Source organism: Schistocerca gregaria, chromosome X, assembly GCF_023897955.1.
Source record: "Schistocerca gregaria isolate iqSchGreg1 chromosome X, iqSchGreg1.2, whole genome shotgun sequence".
In the NCBI taxonomy this organism is placed as follows: Eukaryota; Metazoa; Arthropoda; class Insecta; order Orthoptera; family Acrididae; genus Schistocerca; species Schistocerca gregaria.
The window spans coordinates 72,115,790-72,130,586 of record NC_064931.1 but is presented as its reverse complement, the minus strand read 5'-3'; the positions used below and the strand labels follow the sequence as shown (position 1 = coordinate 72,130,586).

The 14,797-nt window shown below is 44.6% G+C and overlaps 1 protein-coding gene across 1 annotated transcript in view; it reads left to right on the top strand.

The window, feature by feature from the left end:
- Positions 1-14,797, top strand: part of LOC126298822 (polypeptide N-acetylgalactosaminyltransferase 16-like) — a 535,244-nt gene that overhangs the window by 332,723 nt on the left and 187,724 nt on the right. The window contains exon 2 of the mRNA XM_049990289.1: positions 2,381-2,559. Coding sequence (XP_049846246.1) covers positions 2,381-2,559 — 179 coding nt within the window. The remainder of the gene's footprint in view (positions 1-2,380; positions 2,560-14,797) is intronic.

The window sequence follows — 14,797 nt, the reverse complement described above, 5'->3', positions numbered from 1 at the left end:
CCGTTTATTGACGTGTCTGTTCTCCTTCTGTAGTCTTGGGAATTGTCATGCTATACTTTGGTTATAGAGTATGTCATGTGGTAAGAACATAGACCTCTCACAGAAATGAAAACAACAAATAAATGGGTGTGACCTATGCTACAAAAAAGGAATTCAAGAACCAAAACCTCTAAAAACTATAGACAAGAGTCACAACATGTGGTACTCGTGTAGAACAAATAGGAGGTACGTGTATCTGGAGGTCCCTTACTTCCACCTCGCTGTTGCAAACTGGCGTTACACCACGACACAGACACGCATTTGAATACAGCGAACAGACTCGTCAACGCCAGTACGGCCAGTTCATAATTTTGTGAGGAAAAAAATGGAGCACGAGGGAGCTTTGAACACGGGTATCCGACCTCGCAGTCCAATGTGCTCGATGTCGCTTATCTTAGGCGTGGACCGTTAACTGTTTCTATTTTCCTTCTTTTCTCGCAGTTCTGCTCACCTTCTTCCTGTTTTCATGCTTGATCTGTGTTCAGTTTTCGACAAGCTGTCCACTGGGCCATCTTACCACTAAATCTGAGGGGGGTGCGATGGGGAGTTTCCCTTGTTAGTACTGGCTTTCCATTTGAGCTCTTGATATTCATACAGCTGCTTCTCTTTTCTCCAAAGGTCTGTTTAATTTTACAATTAGCGACATTTGTGTTCTCCTATTTATGCAATCTTCTGTATCTCCATCTACATAAATACTCCGCAATCCACTGTACGGTGCGTGGCGGAAACCTCACTCGTACCATTACTAGTCATTTCCTTTCCGTTACTACTCGCAAATAAAGGAGGGAAAAACGACGCTTCGTGTGCATCCGCACGAGCCCTAATTTCTATTATCCTCGTGGTCCTTGCGCAGACTATACGTTGGAGCCAGACGAATCGTTCTCAGGTTCAAATGCCGGTTCTCTACATTTTCTCAATAGTGTTCCGCAAAAAGAGCGTCGTCCTACCTCCAGAGATTCCCACTTGAGTTCACGAAGCATCTCCATAAAAAATGTGTGTGAAATCTTGTGGGGCTTAACCGCTTAGGTCATCAGTCCCTAAGCTTACACACTACTTAACCTAAATGGTCCTAAGGACAAACACACACACCCACGCCCGAGGGAGGACTCGAACCTCCGCCGGGACCAGCCGCACAGTCCATGACTGCAGCGCCCCAGACCGCTCGGCTAATCCCACGCGGCATCTCCATAAGACTCGGATGTTGATCGAACCTACCGGTAATAAATCTAGAAGCCTCCCTATCAATTGCTTCGGTGTCTTAATCCGATCTAATGGGGACCCCAAACACTCGAGCAGTACTGAAGAATGGTCGCACTAGTATGCAACTCATGGTCTCCTCTTCACAGATGAACACACTTCCCTAAAATTCTTCTACGCCTTTGCGTTTATCCTCTAGCGATTGCTGGTTGCACTTCCTGTCAATCTTATTTTTAGATGTTACTACTACTTTTCGCCTGATTCATAACATTATATGTATATATTTTAACATTATCTGGCCACAGTACAGTTATTTGGCTGCTGCCAGTCTGTCCCCCATGTGAGGGAAATGAAATGAGGACTATAGTATTGGGTTGGTGCATAAGTTCGCAGCGTTTTACCATCACAACAGAGACACATAACAGAAAATGTACTCATCAATAATATATCCTCCTTCATTGCTTACAACAGCCTGCGAGCGCTGAGGAAATTTTTCGATTCCGCGACTGTAGAAATCACATGGTTTTGAGGCGAAGAATTCGTTGAGGCATCTTCGGAGCGCATTTTCCTCCTGACAGGAAATTCCTTGAAGTTATTTGATGGAGAAGGACAAGGCGAAAATCTCATGGCGCAAGATCTGGTGAATAAGGTGGGTGCCGAATGACTTCCCTACCCAACCCCTGTACAGGACTTTTCCTGATCGTAGAGAGTCACTACTGACACACCGGTACTCCTTAAAACGAGAAAACCATTTCCTGGCGTGTTCTTTCCAATGGTATTATCCCCATATACAGCGCAAATGTTCCTGGCTGCCTCCGCTACTGTCACCACTCCATTGGACTCAAACAGAAGAATATGTCGGAAATGTTCCGATTTCTCCACTTGGCACTGTATTTTCAAGCATCCACATCCCCACTCGCTATCTCCAAATGACAAAATGACAATATGTAAACTCAAATAGCAAACATTAACTACAAATAAAAAGTGACAATCGATAAATAAACCCATACCAGTGGGAATACCAACATGCAAAACAAAAACGCTACGAACTTATGCAACAAGATAATAAAAATATGAGTCTGTCGAGTTTATTGCTTTATTTTGTAGTTGATCGTTGCTGAAGTTTGCGGCGGGCTGTTGGCAGGTGCGGACGGGTGGGTCTGACGGCGCGCAGAGCCATCTGTGGGCAGCGCTGGTGCAACAGGGCACCTACCTGCAGGCAGGCGCGGCCGGCAACGAGCCGTTCTCGCGTCACGCCTTCAGCGCCGCCGCCAGCAGCCGCCTCCGCTGCGACCGCCCCTTGCCCGACACCAGGCACCACAGGTAAAACGCCTTCTCCTCGCTCCTCCACACCTTTTTGACTAACCCCGACAGCGGGAGCTCTGTGTTTCTCGGGTTATCGAATCCGTCATCTTGCTTCGCATTCAGAAACATCAGAACTATCGAATACTTCTTCGTATTGACCATTGTGGGTTCTATCCCAACTTCCAGTCTGGAACGGCGCGACCGCTACGGTCGCAGGTTCGAATCCTGTCTCGGGCATGGTTGTGTGTGATGTCCTTATGTTAGTTAGGTTTGAATAGTTCTAAGTTCTAGGGGACTGACGACCTCAGAAGTTAAGTCCCATAGTGCTCAGAGCCATTTGAGCCATTATCCCAACTTCTCTTTCGATGACCGATACTAAAATTTCGCATTTACTATCCCATAAACTGAGTGCCAGTAATAAGTCATCTTTTTAACTGACTCTTCCTTTGCTTCTTGATAGAACAACATAATTATACACCATCATCATCATCATCATCATCATCTTCATCTTCACTTCAAGCATTAGGCCATCTCTTGTTTTGGTTTTTACGGTACCCATTGCGTCTTCGATCTTTCTTGATATCTTTTCCCAACTTGCTTAAGCCTTCTTATAGGGAGAGGTAATCTTTCTCCACTCATTGTTTCGAGATGTTCATTCTGGCATCTTCTATTTTCTGTATGTTGTTGAGGATGTTAAATATGTTCAGGCCTACCTTAATTTCCAGATTACGAAATCTATTGGCTCTTGTGCATCCTTGTATTGCACTTAGGAACCTCATCTCCATTGCTTGTACGCGACTTTCTGGACGTTCAGCTATAAACCACGATTGACTTCCGTAAACAAGCACTGGAACTGCCATTTTCTTATAAAATCGCAATCTTGTTTCTTTCCTCGTATTGTTCCGCGTATATTTCCAAATTTTGCTAACTTCTTCCCTGTATCTTCGTCATACTCATATGTGACGTCAAAATCTAAATAATTAAAATATTTGACCTCTTCTATTGTGCTGTTGTTGACCATAATTTTTGGTCGTACGGGATATTTCTCTTCGAGAACCATTGATTTTGTCTTCTGTTCTGGAATCGTCAACTGGTACTTTTCATAAACCTTACCTAATAAATGTATTCCCCTTTGAAAGTCATCTTCATTGCCGGCCGGAGTGGCCGTGCTTTCTAGGCGCTACAATCTGGAGCCGAGCGACCGCTACGGTCGCAGGTTCGAATCCTGCCTAGGGCATGGATATGTGTGATGTCCTTAGGTTAGTTAGGTTTTAATTAGTTCTAAGCGACTGATGACCTCAGAAGTTAAGTCGCATAGCGCTCAGAGCCATTCGAACCATTTCATCTTCATTATCTGCCAGCAGTGTGACATCGTCTGCATGTAAGACACAATACAAGCAGGAATTACTGTTATATATACATGAAAATCGCTATATTGCGTACGCTCTAGAGGATTAGTTCATTTAGTTATGATAACCGGTTTTCCTTAAATGCCATAATCAAACTTTAATTATTGTCGTCAAACACGTTACAACGTTTCTAAACAATATCAGAGGGGATACTATTCATCTAGGCTGAGACACGAACTCACAGTAACTGTCACGTTTGACAGTGCAGTGGTATGCAGTTAAGAAGGTAAAAAAATCGAACAGAAAATAAATGTAAAGGAAGTATGTTCCGGCGTAACGTCAAGCGTCGGCACACCGTCAAGAATGGAAGAGCAGAGAGGGCTGTGAGACGACGTCAGCCAATAGTACTCTGACCGACACTTCTGTAGGACAACACCGAGACAGGAGCGGCCTCTACACGAAGAGTCAGGTTGGAGACCTGACAGTGTTTACTTGCGAGTATGTGCGCGTTGTTCGTTATGGTCACGAGTGTTGCTCGGCGTTGTGTAGTCGTAATGTCTGAGTGAACGTTGACTTGTCGTTCGCCTTGTAAGGCAGCGTGGTTATTTCGTACGCGTCCCGTTGTACTTGGTATATATAGGCGACCGGCGTTCGTGTCCATATCCTGCCAGCGCCCTGACTACATCAATCGGGCCGGGGCTTAGCAAGCATGGGGCTAAGGACAGGAATCCGCGGCCAGGCGTCTCTGCCGCCGCCCCTTGGAGCAGTAATGTGACACCGACCGCTAGACGGCCGTCCCGGCAAGCTTCCCGCTGCGCTGATAGTGCCACCATCCAACTGGCAAAGGACCGAGGGAATCGTCCCTGCCGCCACAAGTCCACTGACAGTGATACAGTGTCGCGTTAGGGACCAATCTTTCTCTTCGTCCTCTAACGATTCCCGTGGTCTCCTGGTGATAGAACTCTCACATAGTGACAGTCAAGCCATGTCGGCCCCCAGCATTAATACAACCGACCGCCACACAGACGCCCCATCGGGTGCTCCCTCGTCTACACCATCTTGTCAGCCCAACGAGCCTTCTGGGGATTCCGACCATGTCGGTCCCCCCTGTGATCGACACTCTAAACAATCTTCAAAAAAATGTGCAAATGGCTCTGAGCACTATGGGACTCAACTGCTGTGGTCATTAGTCCCCTAGAACTTAGAACTACTTAAACCTAACTAACCTAAGGACATCACACACATCCATGCCCGAGGCAGGATTCGAACCTGCGACCGTAGCAGTCGCACGGTTCCGGACTGCGCGCCTAGAACCGCGAGACCACCGCGGCCGGCAAACAATCTTCCACTCGTACCCGTCACAGTGGTCGTGATTCGGATACCGATGCCTCCGTGGACCAGGACGTCCACCGCCAACACCACAAAAGAAGGAGAAGATCCCCCCTATCGTTGTTTACAATCCCAGAAACTACATTAAACTGAACACTGAACTGCAAAGCCTTATTGCTGGCCAGCTGCAGGCAATATAACGGAAAGACAGCGTCAAGTACCTGCTTGACATCATGGATGATTGTCTCCTAGTCCTCAACTTTGTGAAGTCCAGGGCTATGCACTACTACACGCATCAGGCTTCTGCCGACAGAAGAGCAAAAATTGTCATCAAAGACCTTCCTTGTGAAGCTGCAGAAGCAGATGTCAGAGATGAGTTACTCTGTCTCAATTTCCTGGACCCTTTGATTCACAAACACAATAATAGGAACCCAGAGACCCGCAAGTTAATTGGTATGCTATCCATGTTGTCTTCCTCTGCACTGTTGATGGCTTAACCTATGATGCCCCCCATGTGGTAGAAACTCTGGCCGACACGTTTGAGGCCCAAAACCAGTTTCGTATCCAGGACCTCACGCATGATGAACACGATATTCTAGCGGCCGTTGGCGCTTTCAGACAAAGACCATCTCCATCTGCCCCTCAACTTACTTCCACGGCGGAAATCCAGCGGATCCTCCGGTGGAAGCATGGACGGTAGGCTCCAGGTTTCTATGGTGTTTTAAACGAACGCCTCTGCCGGCTCCCACACAAGCCACTGGTATTATTTATCAGCATTCTGAACCGCTGTCTCACCAATGGCGCATTTCCCCCACTGTGGAAGCAGGCCAAAATGAGTGCCATCCCAAAGCCCTCAAAGGATCCTATGGTGCCTACTAACAACAGGCCCATTAGCTTTCTGAATGCCATGGCCATGGTTCTCGAATCTTTGATCCTCCACCGCATTTCCCAGCCTCTGGCGGTGGCTGGGACCATCCGTCTGGAACAGTTCGTATTCGCTTCCCACCTGTCAGCCGAACTCCAAGTCCTCTGGATCACGGAACATGTCAGCAAGGGCTTTAACTCCACCATGTCGACACCAGCGGTTTTCCTGGACCTGCAAAACTCTCATGACAAGATATGGCAGGACAATCTTGTGTACAAAATGCTGACACAGACGACCATACCCAACATCTATGTGAAGATTGTAGATAATTTCCTCCTTTCATGGTTACTCGGTGAGGTCGACACTCCAGCTTATGTCACGTGTTGATGGATACACCTCAGGGCTCTGTGTTCTCTCCCATCCTATTTAACATTTATTTTAACGATATTCCAGTCCCCCTACATTGCCACCTGGCACAATATGCCGATGATACGACGCTCTATACAACCGGCCGCAACACAGACAAGCTCAGTACTCGCCTCCAGAGACAGGTGGAAGTGACAGTGACCTGGTGCTGTTCCAACAAGATTGCCCACAATGCCGCCAAAACTACAGCAGTCTACTTCACTAAACAGCGCCCCATCCTCCACCACAACATCACTATATCAGGCGTCCAGGTCCCATGGTCCCGATACCAAATACCTAGGTGTCTGGATGGATAAAAAACTGCTCTTCCATCGCCCTGCAGAATGTGTAACCCAAAAATGACTCAAGCTGATCAAAGCGTTGTACCCAGTGTTCATCAGCAGGGATCTGAACCTCAAGCTCCAGCTGTACTGGATGGTTGTCCACCCTTCCCTCACCTATGACTCCACTGCGTGGGCTACGATTAGTGCTTCCCAGATCCTCTGGTGCCTGCTGAATAAGGTGCTTCGGTGGAGCCTGCATGCCCCTCCCCTCTCGAGGGTAGTTACCCTCCACAAGGAAATGGACATGGCCACTCTCAAGATGTCCATGCGAGAGAAGGCAAGGCATCTCTATGTCACAGTACAAGGCTTACACGACACGGTTGCTGGTTTACAAAACATTGGCACCACGACACCCTGGCACTGGCACCAGCACCCAGTTCCTCTCACCATCCTTGAGGACTCCGATTCTGATCACAGTTAACATTAGCCTTCTTACGGCCACTCACTCAGGGTTAGTATTGACTTGACCACTGGATGGGTGTCGACCATCGTAAACAACCGGTGTTGATACCTAATGTTGTTCATCATTATGTTACCGCTTGCCTGGAACTTGAACATCCACCGTCAGAGCGTGGTATGCGACTTCAAGTCTCACTGCCACATCTTCAAAGTGCACCCCGGTGATGTCTTTGGAATGGCATCACTGTCGAATGGAACAGTTTTACCATACACCAACACAGCAAGGTCGTGAGCAACCGATGAAGCTGTACTTAAAAAGCCGCAGCCCAGTGGAAGACAAGCTGATCTACAAACGCTACAAGGGTGATTTAGGATTTGTACTGCTTTATTTTTATTGCGAATTGTATATTCTGAAGAAATTTCTTATTTGTCTGTTGCCCACTGCTTGCGACACTTCCGTATTTCACAAAAGTTAAATATTGCCAAATATCTTACTGTAATAAAATCTCATTAATGCGATTTGCTTGAATTGTTGGCTACCGATCCGGGAATGCAGGTTTCCTATTAGGCGAGTGGGCAGAACACAATAAAGTAAACCAGGAAAAACATTAAAAATAAACTCGGAAAACGGTGCCTATATGATAATTGAAATTAAATTAACTGTTCCAATAAAATAAAATTAGGTCCTGACAAGAGTACTGAAGCATACCTTAAAGACGTATTATACGTGGACAGTGATACAGAAAAACAGTTAAAAGTAGAACTGATAATTGTAATAACACAATATATGGACTACATATGCAATGAAAGTAAAATAAATAAATATAGAAAAATGGAGGACTAGAAAGGGATGGATAGTGTGGAGAGCAATGTACAGTGAGGATTAAGTGAAGCTTAGAAGATGGGAAGTGCTGAGTGGTGTTTAGTCATTTAATGGTCTATTAAATCGAGACCGTGGGAAAGTTATTCGTTGATATTTAGGGCTTCCAGTAGGTTAAGTTTTTGACATTTGTTTGCTAATGGAGGACATGAGACTGTGGCTGTTATCTGTGACCCTTACTGAGTACATGCTCAAAAAACGTGGAGTCATAATTCTGAAACCTCCAGCTGCACTAATGTTGAGGCAACATAGTTACTATGTCTCTGCCTGACCGACCAGTGCCAAACGGTTCACAATCTGGGAACGTAATTTTGTAAGCCACACTACTGGCTAATAACTGGGTCTTAACTTTGATATTGAAAACATACTTGGCTGTGGTGTTCCTTACATGGTAGGAAAATCTATAGTTGGAGAATTACACAGTTTCTTCTACACTCTGTGATACCAGTCCTAGCTATGGGAGTGTACTCCACTTCCTGTGGACAGTGAAAGGAGCAGCACAGGGACCATAGAAGAAGCATATAATTTTCAGTGCTGGTTTCCTATGCAAGGTGTGGTCAAACATGACAGGATTGTAGCCGTTGGTTGCGGCAATAAATTTCAACTCTTGTTTGGACATAGCAACAGCTGTGAGACAGTGTACAATGGAGTGGAAAGATGCATGTTTGTATGTTACTGAGTGTTGCGAGAAAGAAGGTATTAATGTGTCTGTTGTTGTAGGCTTTCTATTAGTTTTGAAACACTGTGTTTGGGTACAGATGGCAATAGTTAGATCAAGACAGTTTATAAACTTGTTGCCAATCTCCATTGTTAACTGAATATTTTAATGTTGACTGTATAAGATATAAAAAAATTGGGTTGGTTGCCTTGCAGTACCTGTTCACATCCACAGTAAGTCATCCACATATCTAAACCAATATTTAATATTTGCACTAAAAGGCTCTTTAGCCAATTTAGAGAGCTGATTTTTCCTGGTTTTCTCCCTTTATATGTATTTACTGTTCAGTTTTTTTACCTTTTTAATTGTATACCACTGCACTGTCAGAGATGACATTTACTGCTTGTCCATGCCTCAGTCTTCATGAGCAGTATCGGTTTCAATGTTGTTTACAAATTTTGTAACTTCTTTGCCAGTCGGAGTGGCCGAGCGGTTCTAGGCGCTCCTGATGACCTCTGCAGCTAAGTCCCATAGTGCTCAGAGCCATTTGAACCATTTTGTAACTTCTTTGACAATGGTAGGCAGTTAGTCCTCTAGAACATATAAACTACTGTGCTTTTCATTTATAATAAGCAATCTTCCATATTTTCTCCTTGTCCTCGAAAACTCCTACAACCGTGTTTGGCATGACCTCCAAACCATATTTATCTATACCCATCTTACTGCATCCTTCTTATTCAGTCGACTGTCTTATGAATCTATAAGCAGTACCAATTTTAGGACGATGGTTCAATCCCGCGTCCGACCATCCTGATTGGTTTTCAGTGATTTTCCTAAATCGCTCCAGGCAAATACCCGGATGGTTCCTTCGAAAGAGCACGGCCGACTTCCTTCCCCATCCTTCTCTAACCCGATGAGACCGATGACCTCGCTGTCTGGCCTCTTCCCCCAAACAACCCAACCCATCCCAAATAATTTTAGTTTGTTCCACTCCACTGTGGGCATCCCCTAAGTGTTCTTTCTTTCTGCACTCATCCATATTACAGACATATATATATTTTTGTGTTGTCTCGTTGTCACTGTAGGCTTGTACCATGGGAAGGAAGGAGACGATGTTGTTGGTGGCTGGTATCCTGTTTCTGTAACACAACTGCACGCTTGTATTAATAGGGTTCTTTATTTATAAGCATAGAAAATTACTTAACTCAAGATAGTTCATGTGTTGTGGTACAAGCTCTTCTGTAATAGTCTACGTTAGCCTCACTGCTGATGAAGTATAGGTCCTGCTATGTTCACTATTCTGGTCGCTAGGTACTGACTGACTCTGAGCTAGAGGCGGAGCTAACTGCGACTGCCATTCCCACTGGGCTGCGACTGAAGACTCGACTCACTGACTCAGTGGAGGACTGACTGGGTCTGACTGGACCCTCTGGTCCACGGCGGCGATCTAAGTACTAGCAGCCGAGAGGGCGTTGGCGGCGCATTTCTTGGGAGTCTGTCTTTGGCCTCTATCGATCTACTCGCAACCTCTTTGCTGCTCAGTGTGGTGGCAACAGCTTACGCCAGCACATACATAATTCTTCCTTGTGTTCAACTCTCCAGTTGACTAACTAAAATATTACTGTGATGATATTTTGAGTTGCGTTGATGTACTGGAACAATGCTCTGAAATACAGTAGTGGAGGAAGTTGGGGACATTCAGAAATTATTTCGAAATGGGATGATTTCTATTTTATGGGCATTAGACTGTAGTCTAAATCATGTTTCTTTCCCTAATGTTTCGTCTCCTAATGCTGCAGACATCCTCAGAGAGTATGAACACGTTATTATTTAATTTTTAAACTTAAATTCAGCAAGAAGTTTATATTTGAAAAGTAAACAACTACATCTTTATAGTCTCTGAGGATATCTCAAGCATGAGAAAACGAAACATTAAACAAAGAAACTGTTGGACTGGACGAGGTAATACTCGTCGGTACAGTGGTGGGTTCTTAGCTTTACTGCTAGAGGGGTCCGAGTGATACTTAACATATAGAATATTAGATCACTTTATTGTAACTTGAACAAGATGAAACACTTAACTTTGTTATGATCCGTGTCCACAGGAATGTCGTGAGTATTTATTACTGTCACAAAACATTAATGTATCACTTGATACAGAACAAGATACCAGTCTCTTCTCACAGAGTACAATTTACTATAAGATTTTATGCAGAGTTCTGTCTTATACAACTGTCACACAGCTGGCTCGGTAGGGAGACGGTGCTGTCGTGTTAAATGATGATTGCCGACTGACCTGAGCGGCATTGTACTAAGCGAGCTAATGTGGTGGCTCAGGGAAACTCTTCTGGCTGTTCAAATGGCTCTGAGCACTATGGGACTTAACATCTGAGGTCATCAGTCCCCTGGAACTTAGAACTACTTAAACCTCATTAACCTAAGGACATCACACACATCCATGCCCGAGGCAGGATTCGAACCTGCAACCGTAGCAATCGCGCGGTCCCGAACTGAAGCGCCTAGAACCGCTCGGCCACCACGGCTGGCTCTTCTGGGTGTGTCTATGCCACTGTCTCTCATTCTCTGCTGCTTCTAGCAGCGACTACGTTTACTTAAGGTTCTGTCACAAGGTACCGACCTCGCCTCGGCACCCCGTTCTTGAGACTACACCGCAGAAACTGTTATATGCAACAGATGTGCTTCGTGTACTACATAAAGCGGCAGGAAGAGAACCCCTCCCACACAAACTAACTGCTGTTATTGATGTTGCTTGCTAAACGCACAGTAACACAGTCTTCTCACAGGAAAAGAATGGAACTACGACGAGATAATGTTGGCAGTACAGACATGTGTCAATATACAATACTTGCCTTTATAAATACTTAATTTGAGTATGATACTGGGGCGAAACAAATTAGTTAAAGTTCACTAACTACGAAGACAGGCTTATACCTGACTCTAGTAAACGCTAACTAAACTAGTAGTCTGCCCAGTCCGGTTCTACTAGCGATGACAATTTTGGCAAATACTGCGACACTGTGAGATTGTGCAGACGCTGTCTGATGAATGGAGCTATGTGTCGTCTTAAATCCATGGTTGGTAGATGTATGTTCGTTTCCGAACTATTTTCCCGACGTCAGGCGTAGCCAGGATATAGTCCCTTTTTGAGCGCTTACTGAAGTATCGGAACGTAACTATAGCTGATGGATAGGACTATGTGAATGGCGTAGGGTGGAAGCAAAATATATTCCGTTATTTTCGCCCTCTATGGCGTCCGATCAGAACTACGTGACGCCAGACTGAAGCCTGAGTTGGTGTGCGGCAGCATCTGTATGTATGTTCGTGTGCCGCAGCAACCGGAGGACACAGCACAAACGTGCTTAGATCACCACCTAATGTCCATAAAACAGAAATTGACAGGAACGTAAACACCAGCCATAGAACCCTGCGTTGTACTACCCAACCATTATTGCACTTGGCCTCCTGTTGCCGTTATCGGAAATGAGCGGTGTCATTGCAGTAAACAAAAACCACATCATTTTTTTGGACTGTAGTATACTCAGTGGAAGTCCAAATAACTTCACGAGCAAGATGTGTGGCCAGAGCTGACTGATCGGCTTCGAGCGCACAGGTAAACACACGAGCCGACCGTACAGCCCTCACTCCCAGGTGCAATAATATTGTGGTCGACTAATATAATTGCGAAACTGTTGTATCCGATTTCTACGAGGTGTCCAACAAAAATATCACTTCGCGCATTCTGTAGCTCAGCCATGTCTCCGCAGTATCCTTTGTCTCGAACACTGGCAATAAATCCAACGAAATTCTGGTCGTACGTAAAGTATGACACCGGCAAGAGATAATCTATGCCTCCACTGCGCGACATTCATGAAAATACTATCGATGACAGTGCTGCTAAAGCAGTGTTGCTAAACACAGCCTTCTGAAATTCTTTCGCCAAAGACGACTGAGTAAATATTCCAGAATTAGAATCGAGAACAGGAGTACTGTAGCAACTTAAATCACTTAATAAAAGCGTGTCTTCCGGTCCAGACTGTATACCAACTAGGTTCCTTTCAGAGTATGCTGATGTACGAGTAATAGCTCCACACTTAACAGCCATACACAACCGCTCACTAGACGAAAGATCCGTACCCAAAGACTGGAAAGTTGCACAGGTCACATTAAGAATAAATATAGATTTGGATCAGTAACAGTTCCATTCATCGCATGTTATTCTGTCGCACAAAAAACATTGGCATGTATCCTTTAATGAGCAAGGTGGTGTGATCTCGTTCTCGGATTGAACAGGCTTCAGATTTCCTCCGTTTCTCTAAAGCGTATCAGCGAGAGAAGAATTTTATAGTCAGTCACAGTTTCGGTGCCTGAATGACTTACATGTACGTGTATATGTTCCACGAGTTTTAGTCTTGCAAGTTTCGCAGGAGAACTTCTGTGAAGTCTGGAAGGTAGGAGACGAGGTAATGGAGGAAGGAAAGCAGTGAGGATGGGTCGTAGGTCGTACTTGGGTCGCGATAGGCAGGGGCCACGAATTCGAGTCTCATCCAGGCACACATCTACATCTACGTGATTACTCTGCTATTCACAATAATGTGCCTGGCAGAGGGTTCAATGAAACACCTTTAACCTGCCTCTCTACCGTTCCACTCTCGAACGGCACCCGGGAAAAACGAGCACTTAAATTTTTTTGTGCGAGCCCTGATTTCTCTTATTTTATCGTGATGATCATTTCTCCCTACGTAGATGGGTGCCAACAGTATGTTTTCGCAATCGGAGGAGAAAACTGGTGATTGAAATTTAATGAGAAGATCCCGTCGCAACGAAAAACGCCTTTGTTTTAATGATTGCCACTCCAATCCACGTATCATGTCTGTAACACTATCTCCCATATTTCGCGATAATACAAAACGAGCTGCCCTTCTTTTTACTTTTTCGATGTCATCCGTCAGTCCCTCCTGATGCGGATCCCACACTGCACAACTATACTCCAGAAAATGGCGGACAAGTGTGGTGTAAGCAGTCTCTTTAGTAGACCTGTTGCGCCTTGTAAGTGTTCTGCCAATGAATCGCAGTCTTTGGTTTGTTCTACCAACAGTATTATCTATGTGATCGTTCCAATTTAGGTTATTTGTAATTGTAATCCCTAAGTATTTAGTTGAATTTACTGCCTTCAGATTTTTGTGACTTATCGCGTAATCTAAATTTAGCTCATTTCTTTTCAGACTCATGTGAATAACTTTACACTTTTCCTTATTCAGGGTCAACTGCCACTTTTCGCAGCATACAGATATCTTATCTAGATCATTTTACAAGTCGTTTTAATCATCTGATGAATTTACAAGACGGTAAATGACAGCATCATTTGCAAATAATCTAAGACGGCTACTCAGATAGTCTCCTATGTCGTTAATATAGATCAGGAGCAATAGAGGGCCTATAGCACTTCCTTGGAAAGTGAAAATCCTTTGAGTAATCCTACAAAACTCTTACCTGTTTCTCGAATACCGGCAAATTTTGTTCGATAACTTTCATTTTCACCAGCTTTAAAGGGCGAGGGAAGAAGAATGTTTTTATCCTTATGCGCTTCAGATCAATCGGGGACATAATATACGACCATGTAATTGGTTACATTGTCTTGATCCGGTTGTACACTTAATACTGAGCGAACATGGTCAACTAGAATGAGTTTCCCGCTATTACAGAACCTCTACCGCTCGTCATAACTGAAAGAAGAGAGATAAGAGTGTATACTTCTCTTGGAATTCATAAGTAAACACATCCTGCGGTTGATAGGACAGTTTTTTATGTTCTTTTCACCACTTAAGTCGTTTCTTTTCATACACATGACGTATACGAAATTTTTCGATAACAGTACTACAATGATCGCTTATGTTCACTTTCCGTTGTACTGTTAGAGTTGACATAGTGCTTTCTAGACGCATATCAAGCTCAGAAGTGATCTGTTTATTGAAGGCAACAATCTTCATCGATTCCCCCCGCTATTCA